Source organism: Phascolarctos cinereus, unplaced genomic scaffold, assembly GCF_003287225.1.
Source record: "Phascolarctos cinereus isolate Bilbo 61053 unplaced genomic scaffold, phaCin_HiC Scaffold_2;HRSCAF=192, whole genome shotgun sequence".
NCBI lineage: Eukaryota > Metazoa > Chordata > Mammalia > Diprotodontia > Phascolarctidae > Phascolarctos > Phascolarctos cinereus.
The window spans coordinates 53,947,282-53,968,481 of record NW_027555625.1 but is presented as its reverse complement, the minus strand read 5'-3'; the positions used below and the strand labels follow the sequence as shown (position 1 = coordinate 53,968,481).

Below are 21,200 nucleotides of genomic sequence, written 5' to 3'. Positions count from 1 at the left end.
TAGCTGATAAAAGAAAAGTAGAAGACAGTCAGGAAAAGAGCTTTTCATTCTACCGTCAGTTAGATAAACAAGCTAATAATGAAGAAAACAGGTCTGTTTTTTAATTGACATTCATTCTTTCCTGAAAGTAAATTCCTAAATTTATCAAAAACGAGAGCAAAATATTTACATTTTAGAAAATAGGAAAACAGCACAAATGTTCAACAACACAAGAATAAATAGCCAACTAAGACATATTAGCATAAGGGAAAATTTTATAGTTATTTTGAATATCAAGAAGGTGGCTGCTGAATCACAGAAATGAATGTGTGAACCAATGTTAAGTGAAAAAAGTAAAGCAGAAAATAGGATGTACACTGATTGTAATTACACAAAAGTATGTCTATACACTAACTAAAACAGAGACTGTGCAGTGATGTACACAGTTAAGTTTGGGCAGTTGTGAAACCAACAGAAGTGCCCCCAAGAATGTGCAACAGAGAGAGCACAAGACATCTGAAGTCAGACTGTTCCTTTCACAAGGCCCCATCTCTGGGCAAGCTGGGAGAAACTGCTCTGTCACAATTTTTTTTTAATGAGCAAAAACACAAAATAGAATCAAAGACAAAACATGTTCCCCATCACTTGACTCCAAATGTAGCTTGAGAAGAGGTGAATTTTTGCTGGTAAAGAAATTCACCCTGAGGTCTTTTGGTCCACAGCTATAAAGAGGCTGATGGCAGACATATCCTCTTAAGACTTCATCTCGACAGGCATCTACAAAAAGAGCTGTTCGGACAAGGCAGCTGCTAAAGTCTTTTTCAATTCTAATAATTTCATACAATTCTAAGACCCTGGTCAGCATGATTCCCAAAGTGAGAAATGAAGCAAACTGATCTGTCCAGATTCTTGTTTTCCTAAGCTTTATATGAAGTGTCAAGACAGTGAAAGGTCACAGGTTACTCATCTTCACAAGACTACACAGAAAATCCAACTCCAAAGATGAATACAGAAATCTGACTGTTCTGTGGGTCTCTGTGGCCCCCAACCCATCACCATTTACTCTGATGCTTTAAGAGCAGATGAGGCTCATCCCCAGCCTTCTGGGCGTGGGAGAAGCAGGGCTCTGCCACCAAGCCCCACCTCCAAGTCACAAAACAGAATCCAAGCAGGGCATTGGTGGAAAGCCTATAGAAAGGGCCAAAGAAACCTTCTTGCAAATTAAGCACAAGAAATTGCTTGGAGATCTTACAGAAAGACATGGGCAGAACACGTTGGATGAGAGAGGGAGAGAGAAAGAGAGAGAGAGAAAATGTGCTGGTTTGTGTGTTTTACATCTGCAGCAGGGAAGTTATAGTACCCAGAGCAATGAGATCACAGATCCACCTAAGTATTTGTGTTTTATGAGAAATCGTGGCATTTTAAGTCATTTTTAATTAGAGGGCGAACACTAGGCCTGTTTAGAGGTGGCAAAGATGAAAAGAATTCCTTTAGCTAAAGGAAGGGATAGGGATTGACCTGGGGAACTCCCCAGTGAGGCAGCTCCTGCTCCCAAAAGCAGGTCAGAACCTTCCCTGGAATGTCATGGAGGAGCTGTCAGGAGCACCGAGAGGCCCAGTGACTTACCCAGGGTCACACAGCCAGGACGTGTCAGGGGTAGCACCCGAACCCAAGTGTTCCTGGCAGGGCAGGTAAAAAGGGGAGCAGAGAGAAGAGGAGGGAGCTGCTTGGCCTGCAGACTTGAGTCCAAAGCTAGCCTCCAACACTTACTATGTGACCCTGGGTAGGTCACTTAACCTCTGTTTGCCTCAGTTTCCTCATCTGTAAAGTGGGGATAATAATAGCCCCTTCTTGCCAGGCTTTCTGTGAGGATCAAATGAGACAATATTTATAAAGTGCTTGGCACAGGGCCTAGCACAAATGCTGGCTATTACTTGCTCAGGAGGTCAAGTCACAGATGAGGATGCCTGCCTCCTGGTGAGCAGGGGAACAAAAGACAAGTGGTGTATTCTCCAAGGACGTTTTCATCAAACTGCACATGTATAAAAACACCTGGAAGCCTGCCTTCTAAAATGGAAGCATGTTCCCAGCAGCATGTATAAAGGGTCACACTATATTAATTTTTTTTTTTACAGAATACATTCTTGCTGGCCAGTGCTGGTGGGACCATCACACCTGTTTCTCTCTCCTGCACTTCTCTATCTCCCAGGAGCACAGCCATGATGTTGACTCCTGGTGCCAGTCCCTATTTGCTTACTGGTCCACGCCTTTGCTGATTCTCTTTTCTCATGTTGGTTTAAATGGGCTTCTGATGTTTAATAAAAACCTCAAAATCTATCCGATCTTGAGCTTCAGCAACACCCTTCCCAATCAGTACAATCCCCAAAGCTACTAGGGGTATTACCTAATTACAAATTCCAATTACTGTACAGGATCCATACATGTAGGGTCCCAGTGTGAGGCAATTTTTAGAAATCTAGGTGGGATTACTTGGTAAATACTGAATTACATTACCTGATGAGCACAGCGCCTTGGAGGTGGATTGGGGATTTCAACTTTTGTCCAGGTATTCTTTCTAATACTGTAGAAATATAGTTCATTGTATAAAAAAGTCTGCAGAAAGGAAGCAAATGATTTGTTATAAACAATTTTCTTCATGAGACAAGCGACAGTTAAATGAAAAAACAAAATTTCAAATATCAAATTACACTTAACAAATTTTCTCCTAAAACAAACAACAGGGAAATATCCCAAAAAGGAGGAACTGGAGTAAGCCAGCAAAAATCATAGTCTACTTTTAATCCTAACAAAGCATAAGGCATACTTCACAAATCTAAAACAGAAATTGTATTCAGTTAATACTACAATCCAGCTGCTCCCGGGGTAAACCGATTGTTCCTATCCACTCTCAAGGGCCCTCTGTGATGTCCTTTACTAGCACAGGGTCAGAGGATTTAGATCCTTTAGAAGGATCCTAAGCCCCCTTTTACAAGGAAGGACAATAAAGCCTCAATGTCCAGCCACTTGCCCTTGGTCGCCCACTGAACAAGCAGCGGAACTGGGATTTCCACTCGGGTCCTCTGCCTCCAAATCTGGCCTGGCTTGCTCCCTATTGCACTATGTTGTCTAAATGAATCTACATTCAGGGCCGCAGAAGTGACAGGTGCCATTCTGAATATAGCAAAATATTGTCTAAGCTGTAATACTAAAATATTCTTTATCTTCTAAAAAAGGAAGAGCACAGACAGAAGCAAGGACAGCTTCCCTAAAACCATTATACTAGAACCCTATTCTCCAGAGCCTTCCTACGCAGGAGAAATTCAACCTCTTTCAGTTTAAAATTCTGCTCTGAACATACAGGAATGTGAAAATGTTTCCCACCAAAACTAAGGTAAAGATGTTCTTTCCACAGTGTACCCCACCCCAAAGGCTCCATGGTATTTCAGAGCAAAAGTCAAATATGGGAATAAGGTGGGCCTGCCAGGCACAGAACTTAGGGAAATGATGGCTCACTTTCTCATGTATCAGGGCTCCTGGTAGACAGCTTTATCAATGGTGAAGGCCATCATAAAAGATGAAAAAGGTAAGCACACAGGAAGAGGAAGCAACCACAGCCAAGCCATCAGAAATAGATGGAAGACAGATGTAGGGGCATCTACACTTGACCTTGCTAGAAGATGCCACAAAGCTTCCTTTCCACTTAAAGACAAAATAACTGTACTATAAATACTAATAACAGCAACAGCTGGTATTCATAGAGCACTTTAAGATTTACAAGGCCTCTACACTGATTCATGGGAGCCCAGTCACAACCTCTCCAATCCGCCTCCCGAAAAGCACAGGTCTGACCATAGCGCTCTCCGGCTCACTAAACTGAGAGGCTACGTCTAGGTGGCAAATTTCTCTTTTTTAGCATTTAGCTCTTTCAGCATTTAAACCTTCAGAGTGAGCAGTTAGGAAAACATAAAGATTACAACAATGTAAATGGAAAGAAAACCACAAAACTATAAAAAACGAATGCTGCAACATTATAAAGGCCAACAACAACAATGAGAACAGTGCTTTACCAATCCCATTTCATTTCACCCTCCCAACCCCCTGCCTCTGGGTCATGGCATGCACCTCCTCCCCATTTCCTCTTGGAGCTCTGTGATTTCTTCTAGGTCAAACGCCAGCTCCTACAAGATGCCTTACCTAACCCCCACAATGGCTAGAATCTCCCCCTAGAAGTTACCTTGTAATAATTCCTTATGTTCTTTCTTACGTGTATAAACGTTGATCTCCTTCCAAATCCCCCTGAGCACTCCTGCCATGTAGCTAGTGCTGGATAAATGCTTATGAATTGACTAAAAACAGGTACTAGACGGTTCCTAAACCATTTTACAAATGCAGAAAATAAGAGGCAGAGAATATAAAAGCAGGATCCTAAGCTATGCCCTTCCTGCCTCTAAGTCCTAGACCATGTTGCCTTTCAAAAAACTAAGAGATAAAACTGAAGGAATAACAATTTAAGTCGAGCAGATGAGAGAACACATAGCACTTGGCAAACCTTAAAGCAGCGTATGAATTTCGGCTAGCAGTTAAGTCAAGGACCTGTTGATTTCAAAGATACAAGGAATTCTCCAGTGAGGAAAGCCCCTCTCCCAGGGCAGACAGGCACCATTTCTGTACCTGATATTCTTAGGGAATTGCCTAGAGCATTGAGGATTGAAGTGCTTGCCCAGACACATGAGCAAGTTATGTGTCAGAGAAGAAACTGAACCCAGGTCCATCTGGCTCTCTGCACTAGGCCACTAGAATTGGCAGCAGCAGTAAAGGCATCAAATTTATAAATGCATGAGCTCTAACAGCGGAGGACCGGGCACAAAGAAGTGGAACTACAGTCCAAAGGAGAGATGAGAGAAAATAACTTTGTACGGTCTGCCTCTAAAGAACAGTAACAAGTGGGAATCACGGTGCTGATGCTGATGCCCCTCCATCTCAAGGGTTCTAGGAGGCTCAATAGAGCCTCAGGGGCCTGCTCCTGGTCTGAGTGTGTCTAACGGGTCAAAACCACTCAATAAAGAGTAAATAAAAGTGTGCAAGGGCAAACAACAATGTGCTAGTGTGAAACAAAATTTATCTTTAGGTCTACTACTAAAAAAAAAAACAGCATGAGATTAGACATGGATTACACTGAAAGTAGAAACCACCACATTTGCCTCCACTAAGAAAGATGAGCAGAAGAGTCAGACACAGATCTCTTTTGAACTCAATTTGATTTCAAATGAAATAGGAATGGAGATACTGGGGGAAAGAGCATGACTTTGCTAATGACCATGCTCGGAAACTCTTTATCTTTAACCTCCCAATAGGATCTGGGGGAGCTAGATTTTCCAGGCTCACTTTGTTCTGACATCCAGGAAAAGGAAAAGTCAGTGGGGCACTGCTGTGTCCAGGAGGACTGGGGTCAGATTCCAGGAGAGCAGACTGAGTGGGAGGCATACTGCTTTCACTGGAGCACCCACAAAACACCTTAGCCTGATGAAAAATCAAAAAGCGGACGTTGGTTTATTAGAAATGTCCTTATTCACAGCATTTGGGGGGCCAGCACTGACAACGCATTTTCCTTAAAAACAAACCACTCTCCACCTTCAGGGAGAACACCCATCAGTTACAGATGAAGATGTGCACTGGTCCCTTTGAGTCCCAGAAACAAAAAGTTGTGACGCAGCTGGGCAGGGAGAAAACTGGTGCCAGGCAAGCGGAAGACAAAGGACAGACAGAGTCTATGACAGCCCAAAGAAATGATGAACTCCTGCAATATTGATGCCAACACAGTCACTCCATTCCCTTCATGGAGCCCAGTTCGACTTGTCAAGGACAATGGTTCACATTTCTTCTGACAGCTCAGATGGCAAGACAATATGAGAAGGGAATTAAAATTATTTTTCTCTCATTCTAGGACAAATGCATATTTCATGATCACTGTATCAGAGATTCATTTTTACTAAAATGAGACCCATGAAAATGACAGTGAGGGGGAAAAAAAGAGAAAAAAAGTATACTTTACTTTTTGGCCATTGAAATATTCACCTCCAAAAAGGATTAATTCATCTTTCTCAGGATGAGGAGACAGGGAAGCATTCAACCTGTAAGAGAGACAAAGATAAGCATCACCTCCACAGAAAGACCCCGACGAAGACACCTCATCCTGGAGACATGACTCCTGTGTAGGACCAGCACCGGCTCCCACCCTCGCCCTTTCGCTTTCTCCCCTTCTTCAGCACAAGCTTGGACGTCACCACCAATGAACGCCATCACTTTTAAACTCAGATAAGAGAAAAAAAATGACTGAATGTAAAACATCTTGAGCACCACAGCAGAAAGTCCCCACCAGCTGCTTAGCTAGTCCACTGGGAAGCGTCTGAGTTTGACTCACAGACAGCGCTAAGGACGTATGAAGTCTTTATGGATATATCTCCCCTCACCTCCCAAAATGTAGCTCAATGGATGCATATTACTCAAGTCCTTCCTCTTGGTCAGTCAGTAAGCATTTATTAAGTAGCTACTACATGCCAGGCAGGCACTGAGCAAGCACTGGGGATGTCAAGACAAAAGATGGTCCCTGCCTTCAAAGTGCTCACAATCTAACGGAAGAGAAAACATGTAAACAATTATTAGAAATAAATTAAAGATAATCAATTGAATGAAATCTACCACAGATCCCAAGGTACTTGATCAAAAATGATATTTCCTACCAGAGTCCTCTGCTCCATCTACCTTCTTAATGAACACAAGTCACAAGGAAAAGCTCATCCCAAGAACACAAGCAAGCATCCATGAATGAAAAGGGCAGAGAACTGTAGGAGACAACAAGACGCCCACTGAAAGAGGTTAACAGGTCAGCTCTTCCTAGGTCTGAGTAATCAAGTCCTGTTCTGTGCACTGCAAAATGGGGTCTTATTCCTCTAGCTCGGTGGCAAAGCGGGTGCAGCGCCACACCTGGAGTCAGTAAGACCCAAGTTCAAATCCAACCTCAGACACCGAAATAACTGTGACTCTGAACAAGTCACTTAACTTCTGTTTGCTTCAGTTTTCTCAACTGGGGATAAAATGGGGATAATTATATAACCAACTCCCAAGGTTGTTATGGGGATCAAATGAGGCAACATTTGGAAAGCGCTTAGCACACTGCCTGGCACGCAGCAGGCACAATAGAAATGCTACCAATTGTTATCATTACCATCATCATCATCATCGTCACTATCACCAGGGGACAATTCGGCCAGTGACACAGTGGGCACCATTTCCTCCCCACCATCAAATGGCCCAGCAGCCTTCCTGACCCCTTCCCAAGGCTGCCTTCAAAAGCCCCCCTGCACCATCTGGCCCGGGGCTCCTGGGATCAGCAGAGGATAAGAGCAGGGAAGGAGATGGGCAGGTCAGCGGCTAAAAGAGAAAGCCACTACTTCTTCCTTCCCCTCATACAAAACTTAATTATTTTTAATACTGGATATATATTGGAATTGTCTCCCTGGAAGGGGAGCTGGGAAGAGAGTGGTCTGCAAACTGCCAAGTGAGCTTAATGAGTCATACTTTTAGCTGGAGCCCAGGACCAGTGGATTGCAAGAAAAGCACCGCCTGGGTGAGAGTAAATATTCTGCAGTCTATAAATAGCTCTCGAGGTCATCTAGTCTTACCTATTCACTGGACAGATGAGGAAACTGGAGACCGTAATGGTGACCTGACTTACCCATAATTATCTAGCTAGTCGGGAAGTGGACTCAGGTCCTGGCTCTGATACCCTCACTGATCCTAGCCTCAAACAAACGTCATCATGAGGCTCCCATCAAAGGCAGCCTTGTCCTTGGTCAGTTTTGTGCCTTTCGCTTCCCCCGATGAACTGTAAGCATGAACTGGGCTTTGTACATAGGCAGCCAGCAAGCAAATGTTTGAAGAATAAAATTGGATGAGTGATCAGATGCTGTCGAGGCAGAGAGTTACTTCTTACAATGTCAATAAAAAGTAAGAAATAAAAGAATCTCATTTCACTACTACCAAGAGAAAAACTGAAGTTGACTGAGAAGTGACTGGTCCAAATGGCCCACATTAACAGAAATGGATCTGAGGAGCACTGACTGCACCACCATCGGAAAAAACTCTCATCACAGCGGGCATCTTCTCCGGTACGTGAGAGTTTAATCAATTACAGTCTGCTTTGATCTAATGCTGTGTTCCCTTCTCGTTCACTATTTCAACATGCTTACAACTGTGGTCATAACTGAAGAAGAGAAAATCACTTCTCTGTCAGTGAGTCACAGGAAATGATGAGCGCCACCTCCTTTACCGCTCTCCTCCTGGGTTTGCAGGGCAGTGCTCTTTCCTGGCTCGGCTCCACCTATCTCGGCCCTGCTCAGTAACATCTGCCAGATGACCATGCCTGAGTAAAGCATGTATTGAGAACTAACCACGTGCAGAGCACTGTGCTATGGGCTGGGAAGACCATTAAGCCAGCGTCTGGTCTCAAGCAATGCCCATTCTAACGGGGGAGGTGGCACACCCAAGAGGTTTCAGCTGCAAATCAGATGAAAAGCCCCTTGACCTAGCAAAGCAGCAATCATGCTTCTTTCATGTCATATCCACTGATAAAATCAGATCAGCTTCTGATACGGAACCACTGGATGGTGCCAAGGGCTTTGGCAACAACAAGACTTCTCTCCAGGTCTCCGGTGGCTGTGGCCCCTGCCCCTCCCCAGACGCTTCCCAGGAGGACGGCCCAGGGCTTATTCCCTAGGCTCTCGGACTCAAGGTCCCTGGCCACCTTCCTCAGGATCTCAGGGGAGAACGAGTGGCACGTGCTGCCTTCTGTCTTTCCCTCGGGGTTCCCTGCTTGCTGCTTTAGCTGGGCTGGCCTGCCTGCCCTATGGGTGGCTGCCTGGCACAAGAGCTGCTTCCCTGGATGACAGCTATGAGCACTGGGCTGGAAACAGGACCAGTGGTCTGGGGCGGGGGGGGGGGGAGACGGCCCCTCGCTTTCCCTCCCTCGGCGGCAGCTGGTCAACAGTTGTTGCTGGCGATGAGGAGGAAGGTGGGCCCCTTCTCTTCTATTTCTCACCCACATCCCACCCCCTTTGCGAGAATACACCACAAGGCTGTCCTAGACCTTTCCTCTCTCTACTCTCCCTCATTGATTTCATCAACTCCCAAAAGTTCAGCAATCTCTATGTAGATGATCCCCAAATCTACACAGCCCTAGACTCTCTGACACATCCCAGCCCAACATTATCTCCCACCTACTGGATTATTTCCACCCAGATGTCCCACAGGCCTCTACAACTCCACATGTCTTTCTTCTCACACCTTCCCCTTTCCCTCACTTCTCCACTCGGTCACGACCCTTCCATTTCCCTGACCCTCCACACCCAAAAGCTCCCCAAGTCCTGCTGGTTCTTCCTCCACAATCTCTCCCCAACCTCCTTCTGCCCATTCTTACAGGCCCCAACCTCATCCAGGCCTTCATCACCTCTCCTAAGTGCCTCTTCCCGTCTCCAGGCTCTCCCCTGTCAAACCCATGCTCCCCACTCTAAGGCTGACCACAGCCCTGCACTGCGTGGCATGCATGGGAAGTCCTTCCCGGTCTGGCTCCACTCTTCCTTCCCAGTGCTGATGTGGTCTTAGCTCCACCAGGCTCCCTGTTCCCAGCATGTCACACAGCACTGGCACATGGAATATCATGGAATAAAGTCATTTGCTTTGCTTCAGCGAAGCAAGACTGCTCAAAGCTTTTATTAAAAAACAGAACAGCAGCAGCAGCAGCTGGCCAAGCTGGGGCTCTTTAGGCAGCGGCCTCCACCCTGGAAAGCAGGAGTTTCCCTTTTCTTGTTACATGGATCTCCCTGACAGTCTGGGAAGCTCACAGACCATCCTGTACCTACCCACCCTTCCACAATGTTTGTAAGTGATTAAGTAAAATGTATAAATTACAGAGGAAACCAATACTGAAACACCTGGAGTGAAGTGACTGACAGTGCTGATGCTAAAGGCGTGACCCCAGAACAGATTCCCTGGCAGTTTTCTTAAAGCTGGAGGCCTTCATTCTGCATTTCAGAATTTGGGTTACTGAAGGCGTGGCCTCCTCACCCTGGAGAGGCCTCTGCCCCTGCAGCCCCTTCCTCTGGCCGGTCAGTCCCTCCCAGGCAGCCATTCCTCCTGGAGCCTCTCCTCCAGCCCGTACACTTGTCCCCTCACACTGCTCGGTCCCTTTCATGTGCTGTCTCCCCCCAGGGAATGTCAGCTCCTTGAGAGCAGGGACTGTCCTCTTTGCTTGGATTTATATCCAAGTGCTTATCACTGTTCCTGGCAGAGCATATTATAAGTCCTTAATAAATGCTTGTTGACTTGACTTCCTCCTTCAGTGCCTTGGCAGGGGCTGTCTCACGTGCCTGGAATGCAATGGAAATGACTTGCCCACAGTCACAAAGCTACATCAGTCCGGACTCCACTCTCTGCAAGGGAGTTCGCCGTCAAGGGGTCTGGAAAAGCAAGGAAAGGACATAGACTCCAAGGCCGCCTCCACTACACCATCGCTGAGACCTTGGCAAAGTCCCTTCCCTTCCTTGTTCTCCACTGGTCACTGGTCAGCCGATGCAGACCTCCCAGTTCTGCCCAGGGGAGCCAATGGTCTGTTTCAGAACCCAGGGCTCTTCCCATGAGAGCGTGTGCTAAGGGAGGAGGAAGAGAAAGCATCCACATGGTGCCACCTCGCACCCTAACCCAAATTCTGAAATGCAGAATGAAGGCCTACAACTTTAGGAAAACTGCCAGGGAACCTGTTTGGGGCGTTACCGCCTTCAGCTCAGCCCCTCTGTCACTTCACACCGAGCCTCTGATTAGGTGATAATTAAATCCACTCGACCTGAGACTCGTGGAACAGAAACAAGAGGGAACCACTTCTCACTCCTCACACAGGGAAGGCCTCAAGGGCCTCGGTCCCAGCTTTGCATTCAGATTTGTGACAGTGTCATCCAGTGACTCCTAGGTCTTCCTAAGTCTTTTAGAAGAAAACAACAGTTCTGGGAAGTAAACCAAGCAGTTTCACCTGCCTCTAACAGAGGGAGAGAGTAGAGGGGGCAGTTCAATGCACACAGGATCTACAACTCAGGAGAGAAACAGCCTCCCAAGCCTGACTCCAACACTAGTGGAGTGACTGTGGGCGAGTCCTTTCCCTTCACCCCACTTCCTCATCCGCAACAAAGGGATAAAAACACTCACATTCCTACCCACACAAAAGTGGTGGGAGGAAAACATTCCATAAACTGTCAAATCTCGTGGAAATGTGAATTTCGCTGTTTTGCTGCAGCCAACCATAGGTGTGCCATCTTGTTTTCTAATCTGTTGGTGGCAAACAGAAGTCTTCCATTTTCCTCAACTCCCAAAGATTCAAATTACAAAAAATAACCAAGATTCAGAAATTAGTGATGCTATGACCCAGTCTGTTCAATACTGCATACTTTGCCACAAAATACTCGGAAACTCTATAAAAGGCTTTGGATTACTGCCAGCCAGTAGACACATCCATTTAAGACGGCTTACACACAATGCATTTTTTTAATTATAATTGCCCCTTTCACCTAAAGTTTAAAGCATTTTGGAACAAGCACAGGAAAAAACCCTCCTTGATTTTCAGTTTTCCACATTATTATACGTCTCTAAAATGCCTCTGACGGGGTGAGAGGAGGGCCTGGCAGCCCCATCATTCTTTCCTCCAAATGTTATGAGACAGGTGTTTTCAAGAATCGGCACGATTTCCCTCCCGTTGAGCATCTGTACTGGGAGGTTCAGTATTTCCACGTAGCTAAATCTCCTCACTCTCTGGTGGTGCAGAAGGGAATGCAAGTAAGCCCACTGTGGGTGATTCTGCATAGCAGCTTCTTTGATTGTAATATCTAAGTTGCTTGGTCATTCAGGAAAACCTCATGTCAACAGTCGACATATGATTCCAATCCCTGCAATGGAAGTAAAGTGTTGCAATCTCTGATGAGCCCCGTAAAGACAAAAGCTGCCCTGCTTTCTTACCTCGGGGAAGGTGGAGAGCATGGTGTCTCTATGATCTGGGTCTTTTTGGCATCTAAGGTCTGAAATTGTGCTATTAGAGCTTCCAGGTCCTCCTAAGAAGGAAGAAGTCAAAGGTAAGCATTTTTTCCCCTTAATCATAAGGGAGTATTCTCCACTTTTGCCTAATCCTCCTTTCTGATTTTAATAAAGTGTAACTTTATTAAGAAAGGCGTGACAGGCAGCAAGGTACATTGGCCACAGCTGGCCTTAAAGCCAACGAGACCGGGGCTGAATCCCCATCTCTACCACATCCCAGCTGTGGGACCCTGGGCAGCTCCTGGGGGCCGACCATCAGCTGCAGAGCAGATACTAACCTCACAAGGAGAGGGAGCTTCCTCACTTTCAAGTTCCCTATACCAATGAAATCACTGGGCCTCTCTCTGTCCCTATCCCATGCCTAGGGGAAACATGTAAACACACAGATAAATAATCACATTTTTTTTTATCCATTTAAAATATTGAAATTTTGGACACATCTTCAGAAAAAAAGAAGGAATAACCACTTGATGGGCCTATTATTTAGTGATACAGAGTAGGTACTTTAATAAATTCTGCTAAGCTGCTGGGGAGAGGGAGTCCATGGGTAGGGAATACTGCGTAGAATGTCAGATTTGTTGATTTTTTTTTTCTTCTCTATCTTTAAAAGAAATTCTTTGTTATATGGGATGGCTCTCAGGGAGGAGAAAGGAGACAGATGAGGGATATTTAAGTAATGTACAAACAAAAGATCAACAAAAATTTATTTTTTAAAAAACTACTTAATTGGGGGCAGCTAGGTGGCGCAGTGAATAGTGCTCTGGCCTTGGAGTCAGAAGGACCTGAGTTCAAATCCAGCCTCAGATACTTAACACTTACTAGCTGTGTGACCTTGGGCAAGTCACTTAACCCCATTGCCTCACCAAAAAGAAAAAGAAAAAAAGAAAAAAAAACTACTTAATTGCTCAAAAGATAAAATAGCCGAATTGAGTTAATCAAAATCCTTAAGCAAGTGGAACAGTGATTTTTCTCCAAGTCTGAATGCTACTTCAAAAAATGCTGCCTATTTGTAAATATACAGACACGTGTTTGTCTGCATGCCTCGATTATGCAACATAAATGTTTGAATTTCCTGAGTTCTTCCCCACTTACACATAGGGCAGGCAGTCAAGAACTATGGCTCCTCCAGTACACAATCAGTAGAATACCAGATGCAGCCTACATTCCAGGCTGTGGATTTTAGAAGCAAAATTTGTGCTATCCACTCCTCACCCCATTTGAAAATTTCAAGCCTGGATCCCAGACGCCTCTTCTTCAGCCTCTCCAGCACTCTAGCCTTCATCCCAAAGCTGCTCTTAGCCCTTCCTATGACCTCCAGTCTCCTTCTCGTTCTGTTTGCCTGGCCATCTCCCTGGCTCCAGACTCAGCCCTGACCCGTAGATTTGCTACCAGCACGTCTGGTTGGCCCTAGAATCACCTGCTACCTGTCTATAAGACCACGTGCCTGAGTCATCCACCACCCTAAATTCTCTGCTTCTGCCCCAAAACAAATGAATTTTACCCCCTACAAATTTATGGCACAAAAAACCTATACTGGACTTTCATTGCCGGTCAATCAACAATCAGTTAACAAAAAGTATTTATTAAGTGCTAAGTGCTAGGTTCTTAGCTAGGTGGCCAGGCCACAAAAAAAAGAAAAGAAAAGAAAAAGAAAGAAGAACCAAGCCAAATACAAGGGAGGCAGGGTCCAGAAGATGGCGCTTTGGCCATGAGGCGCAGGTGATGAGGGAGGGCATGGCCAGCATCAAGGCTCAGAGACAGGCAGATGAGGGTCCTGTGAGAGGAGCGGAAAGAAGGCCAGTCTGGCCGGACTGCACTAGGCAGGAAGGGAAGTGCTGGATAATCCAGTGGGCTGGGAGCTCCTGGAGGGCAGAGACTGTCTTCTGCCTCTTTCTGTAACCTCAGAGCTTAGCACAGTGCCTGGCACACAGTAGGAGTTTCATAAATGTTTGATTATTAATTGATCGATGCAGCTAGGGAGGTAGGCTGTGAAGGGCTTTAAAAGCTAGAAGTCTATGTGTTATCTTAGAGGAAAGAGGGAGATGCTGGAGCGGACAAAGGCAGGAAGCACTGTGGTCAGAGCTTCACTTAAGACAACAGGGATGACCAGCATAGAAGGGCTGGCCTTCTTCCAAAGACAAGGATGGCAAACCCCAACGATTCCTCTGATCTCACCTTCCCACATTCTCTCCACACCTCTCAGCACCATCCCTCTCCTCGCCTCCATCCCATTGGCCCCACAAGTTGAGTCCCTACCTACTCCCAAAAACTGATCCCTCAGTCCCATCCTACAGGCCTTCCCTCAGGCCCACTACTCCACCCACGCTCTGTGCTGTATCTCTGGCTATTTGTTCACCAGCTCCAAGCAGCAGAGCAGAGTGGAGAGAAAGCTAGCCTCAGAGCCTGATAGGCCTCAGACACAGACTGGCTGGGGGATTTCAGAGAAGGCACCAGCCAGCGCTGGGAGAGGGTGTGTCTTCACCTGGGAGGTCCCTACAACAGTGAAATCACAGGCCCAAACTCTGTCCAGTGCCTGGCACCTGGCAGTGCCTTGCACAGTCTAGGTCCTGCTTAATGCCCATTGCACTGAACTCCCCCCTTCCTCTTTTGCACCGCTATCCTTCTTGAAAAAGCTGTCCCTACCTGTCACCTCCCTCTGCCTCCTCACTGCCCACTCCACTCTCAACAAACCCTAGAATCTGGCTGCCATTCCCCCCTCTCAGAGATCAGCAGCCTCTTTTCAGGCCTCTCACCACAGGGATCCACTCCAGGGTCACCTCTCCTATTGGGGGTCCACTCCTTTGGCTCCGGACACCACATTCCACGAGTTCACCCCCAACCTCTCCAAGTTCCCCCTCTTCCTGGTCTCTCCTGGCTCTCGCCCTAAACCTGCTCTCTTCATGGCCACCCAGGACCAAAACCTTGGGGTGGTTCTCTTTGACCCTTCTCTCCCCTCATCTCCCACACCCACCTGTCTTAGCTCCCCCTCCTCTCTAGGCCCACTGCCACCACCCCAGGAGGAGGTGTCATCACCACTCTCCCAGACTACAGCAATCACTGCCCAGGGCTCCCCACCTCAGACCCCTCCTCTTCCTTAACTCCCACCAGCCACTTCCCGTCCACCTACACAAATGCCTATATCTCCCCCATCACCCAGCTAGTGGTCATCTTTGTCCCTCTTCCTTCTCATCACTAAACTCCTAAAGAAGGCTTTCTCAAGCTCTTAGCACAGGGCCTGGCACACAGTGGGCACTTAATAAACGTTCACAGCCTGTCTATAATCAGTGCCTCCACTTTCTTCCCTCTTACTCTCTTAACTCTGCCTCTGGCTTCCCACCTCATCATTCAACCCAAACTGCTCTCCTCAAAGTGACCACTCAATCACCAAATCCAACGGCCCGTCCTCAGTCCCCATCCTTCTCAACCTCTAGGCATCCTGACACTGTGGAGGACTCTCTTCTCCCTGGGCTTTTGTGACCCTGCTCTTTCCTGGCTCTAATCAGACTCCTCAGTCTCCTTGGACGGATCACCTTCCACGTCACACCTGCTAAGCCTCTTGGGGGGCTCCAAGCCCCTTCGCTTCTCTTGATAGACTCTGTTTTGCTTGATCCCATCAGCTCCCATTCAATCATCATTTTTCTGCTGATCTAGTCCTAAACTCTCCTGACCTCCCATCTCCAGCTGTCCTCCTGTCCCAAACCCTCCTCTCCTCCTAACCTCCCTATTACTGCCAAGGGCACCACCACCCTCCCAGGCACCTGAGGTCATCCTCAATCCCTCACTCCTCCCAACCCATACCCAATCAGCTGCCAAATCCTTCCAATGCCACCTTCCTAACATCTCTCCTCTGACACTGCCACCACCCTGGTGCAGGCCCTAGTATGCCAATATGGTGGCTGGCTGGCCTCCTGCATATCCCCACCCACTGCAGTCTATCTCCCCTTAGCTGTCATATTAATTCCTTCCTAAAGTGCAGGTCTAACCCTACCAACCCCCTCCGCCCCATGAAATAAACTCTAGTGGTTTCACATCACTGCTATGTGGTATTCAAAGACCTTCATAACCTGGCCCCTTCCTACCTTACTCTCCTACCACACACTCTGATATATGTGTGTGTACATTTACACACATACACACATACACGTATATATGGGTGTATATGTACATACACACATATAAGTATAAATGCATATGTACATATACATGTGGAAGTATGTGTATGTCTATATAAGTATATGTGCACATGTGTTTAGACGTGCATCGGTTTCCAGGTATGTATACATACATGTGTGTATGTACAGAGTTTACACGTAGTTGTTTGCATGTTGTTGAGACTGCGTTTGGATTTTTTATTTGGCTTTCCCTTGTATACTCAACAGTGTCCCTCAACCCATGGAGGGGGATGTTATTCCCTTTTTACAGTTGAGGAAACTGAGGCAAATAGAGGTTAAGTGACAGGTAATTATTTCCTATTAATCCTGTATATAATGTGCTTTGTTTGCATGTTCTCTACCCAATTAGACTGTCAGCTCCTTGAGGGCAAAGAGTGTTTTTTGCCTCTTTTTGTATCCCCAATGTTTCCTGAACTAATTGAACTGAAGCTGGAGGGAGGACAGATTAGAAAGGGAAAAGACTAAAACCTGGAAAAATAATTAGGAGACATTTAAAATGGTCTAGGGGAGACGGACCAAGACCCAAAAGGTACTAAGAGGTCAAATGACTTGCCCAGGATCACACAACCACGAAGCCTCAGGGGCAGGTCTTGAACCCAGGCCTTCCCGGATCCAGAGCCAACTCAGGCCAGGCTGTTTCTCCAACAATAACAATAATTCCCACGTATAGAGAATTTTCAGGTTGACAGCAACGTAGAGAGTGCAAGGGGATTGCACTCCCCCCTAGTTCTCAGGTGAAGCAACCAAGATCCTTCAGAGAAAGGGATGGCCACGCTGGGGCAGGATTAGAACCCAGGATTCTGGCTCCCAGTACCACCCTCTCCAAGCTAAGGCAGTTGGACGACACGAGTGACTTGGAGTCGGGAAGCCTGGGGTTCAAATGCTGCCTCCGACACTAACTGTGTGGCTTCACGCTCTCGGCCTCGGTTTTCCCTCTGTAAAATGGGCACAAGGCGCCCCACAAGCCTGTGGCGAGCCCCTCACACGTGCTTTTTATCGCCACCACCATCCTCATACTCCAGCCGGCCGCTCGGGGGGTGGCCCCAGGCCCGGGACGGCTGAGGCTCGAAGGCCCAGGGCAGGCCCGGATCCCGGATCCCGGCAGGCCCCGTTACCTCCTCCTTCCTGGAGCGCTTGGACACTTTCCTCTCCATCTTGGCGGCGGTCTTCTCGGCCCCCTTCACCTTCTTCTCTTTCTTGTTCTTCTTGCCCATCTTGGCGGCCCCGCAGGCGGCTGCGCGTGACCGGGAAAGCGCGGGGGAACAGCCGGCGCCACGCCCCCTCGCAGCGGCTCCCGCAGCCTCGCGGGCTCCACGCGGGACACCAGGAAGGGAGACCTGAAACTCACATGGCAACAACTCACAGGACCTGCGTCACTTCCCGTCACCGGGCCCTCCGTGAGGTCACTTCCGCCTTGGAAGAGGCGAGCTGAGGAGAGAAACTTACGGAGGAAAGTCTTCGAGAGGGGAGAGTTGGGACGAGCGCCCCCTAAGGGCGGGGAGGTCTCTCAGTCGTCACATCCTCCTCCTCCCCTTCCCAATAGCATCCTAGGGTTTAGAGCTGAAAGACCGCCTGCCCTAACAGCCTCATTTTTACGGAGGAGAGAATGGAGGCCCACAGAGGCTAGGAGATTTGCCCAAAGTTACATACAGAATGAAAATTCTCAAAAACTTGTCTTCCCCATTAGACTGGAAGCTCCTTGCGGGCAGGGACTGATTCACCTTTCTTTGTATCTCTCAGCACTCTGTATAATTCCCAGCACATAGTAAGAGCTCAGTAACAGCCCTCATATGTGGAGAGCTTTACAAATGTTATCTCCTTTGATCCTCACCGCAACCCTGAGAGATAGGTGCTATTGTTATCCCCATTTTACAGGTGGGGAAACTGAGGTTTTGAAGAGTGAAACCCAGTATCACCCAGCTAGCTAGTAAGTGTCTGAGGCTGGATTTGAACTCAGGTCTTCCCCCACTCCAGGTCCACTGCATCACCTTGCTGACTTTCAATTTCATCTGTAAAATGGCAAAAAGTGATAAGCAACTTAAACTAGAATTTTTGTGAAAAAAAATAAAAGCACTTTGTAAACCTTAAAATGATCACTTAAATTAGGGGGAAATGGGAATGCTGACCATTCCCCCACTCTCCCTCCATCAGGCATTGCCAAAAAAAGAGGGAGAAAGAATGTGAGATGAGGCCCAAAATTTAAAAAAAAAACCTACCTAGAATTATTGGGAAATTACAGAGGTACTTACCTCCTCATCACTCAATGAATGGGGGGGAAAGAGTTCTAATTTGTCACTTCCGTTCACTGTGCCCTTTTAAAAAGGAGGAGAAAACAACTCATCCTCCCCCACTCTTACCGCAGGGCAATCTGAATTAGTCCAACTCAGACCACTGAGATGAACTTTATATTTTTCTGAGAAAACTACCTACGCTCTTCATTGTACTACTCTTCATTGCCACTTCTCGCTGGTGTTTCCATCTTAATCTGTGACATAGGAAAACATCAGAATGTCCATATGGAACCTTGGAGTTTATTTCATTCCACACCAAAACTCCTGAAGGATTCTGCCGACAGAGGCTCTCAGAAGTCGATTGGAAGGCTTTTGGACTATAAAGTATGTCACAGTGATTTACGCCAGGGTGTGATTCTCATTACCGGGAAGAGAGAGAATAGAACATTAACAATGAGACCAGAGACCAAAAATAGAAGAAAGATTAACTACCCAGTCTTACTTTGGTGAAACTCACATTTTAAAACCTGGTGAATTATCTTAGCTCTAATCTATCATTGCCCAAGTTTGTGAACATTTGTGTGGTCAGATCTGCTGAATCTGAGCCAAAGTCCAGGAGATGGGGGAGAAATCCGTTGCTAATTACTGGAATTGGAAGGAAGTAGATTGTCAGCAACTGTATTAACCTCATGCAAATATGCTATATAAATAGGAAGTTACCCCCGGCTCCTGTTCAACCTAACCATTGCTAAGCAATATTTTCCTAACTGCCACACAGGATTATGTGGAACAAATAATAATAACTACCATTTACATAGCAATTTCAAGTTTACAAAGCCCTTTACAAATATTGTCTCATTTTTATCATCACAAAAACCCATGGAGGTAGGTGCTATTATTATCCCCATTTTGCAGATAAGGAGACTGAGGTTAAGTGACTTGCCCAGGGAAGTCAATCAATGAAGAAACATTTATTAAGTGCCTACTGTGTGCCAGGCTCTGCTCTAAGTGCTCGGGATACAAAAAGAGGCAGAAAACAATCCTTGCCCTCAAGGAGCTTACAATCCAATGGGAGAGACAACAGGAAAATAGATATATACAAAGCAAACTCTATATAGGATAAATAAGAAATCATTAGCAGAGGGAAGTCACTTTACCTCTGTCTATCTCAGTTTTCTCAACTGTAAAATGGGAAAATTTAATAATAATGATGGGGATAACAACAATGCCTCTCTCCCAGGGTTGTTGTAAAGATCAAATGAGGTAAGGTTTGTAAAGTGCTTCACAGACCTTAAAGCATTCTATAAAAGCTAGCTGTCTTAAGTCAGAGGTGGAGGCTAAATGAACAGGATAAAATGAAGAGGAGAGAAGTAAGACTCTTTCGTCTTATCAGCACTGTATTGTTCATAATATTATAGTAAATGGAGGCTATATAATATGCTCTACTCCAATGCCTCATCACTCTGTGAGACCTTAGGTTGGTACATCTTTAAAAGGGATCCTAGGCATGGCCGCTTGTCTGTTTTCTGACTATCGCGAGACTAGGTAAATAATAATGATGGCTAGCATTTATCTAGTGCTGAAGCTGAATCTGAACTCAGGTCTTCCTGACTCCAGGTCCAACACTCTATCCACCATACCATCTCACTACCTCTGATAACTAGTATTAATAACATAGCACTTCAACGTTTGCAAAGCCTTACCAAACATGTAGTTGTTCAATCATTACTAACTCTTCACGACCCCATTTTGGGGTTTTCTTGGCAATGATACTAGAGTAGCTTGCCATTTGTTTCTCTAGCTCATTTGACAGATGAGGAAACTGAGGTAAACAAGGTTAAGTGACTTGTCTAGGGTGACATGGCTAATAGGTGTCTGAGGTCAGGCCCAGCACTCTATCTACTGTGCTATCTGGCTGCCCTGTCTCATGTGATCTCCCAACAAGCCTGGGAGGAAGGTACTATTAGCATTAGGTTGGTTCCTGGTCTGTGCTTGCTCCCCAGTACTCAGCTGTTTACTTGGTATCAGTCCAGGAAGGCTCTGCCACCTTGGTCTGGGTGGCTTGCCTCTGGTCAGAAATCCCTGCCCTGCACGTAGGGCTGCAAATCCAAGCCTCAGTCTCTAAACTGGAAGGTTTCTGCACCGACCTGCCTGGATAGACTCCCCCTACCCAGTGCCCCCCGTCTACCTCCCTTTACCAACCTTTCCGGGCAGTTTCTTCATGGATTTTCCTATCAGCACGGCGCTCTTCCACCATCGTGGCTGAAGTGGTTACTAAGAAAGCTATTCTGTATCGTTTCTCTTCACTCTGCCACCTTGTCAGTCAATTTCCTCCATTCTCATTGGTTTCTTAATCTCTCTCTGCTTGTTAATTCTTCTGCTTATCAGTCTGAGCTGGCCTGAACACTAGAGCACCACAGGGTTTGTTTGGAATCTCCCTGGAAAGCATTTTCTTACAAATTCTTGGGCAACTGAGTGCTGGACTAAGAGAGACCTGAGTTCAAATTCTGCTTCCCACACTAATAGTTGGGTGACCATGGGCAAGGCATTTAACTCCTCTCAGCCTCAGTTTCCTCACTCCCATGATGGAGACAATAACATCTACTTTACAGATTTGTAAAAATTGAATAGGCTCATAACCCTAATATGGAAAGTGCTTAACAAACCTTAGATTGATATATAAATG

General features: G+C 46.3%; 1 protein-coding gene across 6 annotated transcripts in view; it reads right to left on the bottom strand.

Annotated features, from left to right (window-relative positions):
- KLHDC4 (kelch domain containing 4) overlaps positions 1–18,766 on the bottom strand; it is a 90,577-nt gene extending 71,811 nt beyond the window's left edge. For 3 of the 6 annotated variants that reach the window (XM_020989204.2, XM_020989205.2, XM_078149395.1), the window contains exons 1-4: positions 17,399–17,684; positions 12,037–12,128; positions 6,032–6,110; positions 2,494–2,592 (exon numbers count right to left, since the gene is read on the bottom strand). In XM_020989204.2, coding sequence (XP_020844863.1) covers positions 2,494–2,592; positions 6,032–6,110; positions 12,037–12,128; positions 17,399–17,497 — 369 coding nt within the window. In that variant the 5' untranslated portion in view covers positions 17,498–17,684. Of the gene's footprint in view, positions 1–2,493; positions 2,593–6,031; positions 6,111–12,036; positions 12,129–17,398; positions 17,685–18,532 lie in introns of those variants that run through there. The other 3 variants (XM_078149397.1, XM_020989203.2, XM_078149396.1) reach the window with 3 other exon arrangements.
- Between the last annotated feature and the right edge of the window lie 2,434 nt (positions 18,767–21,200).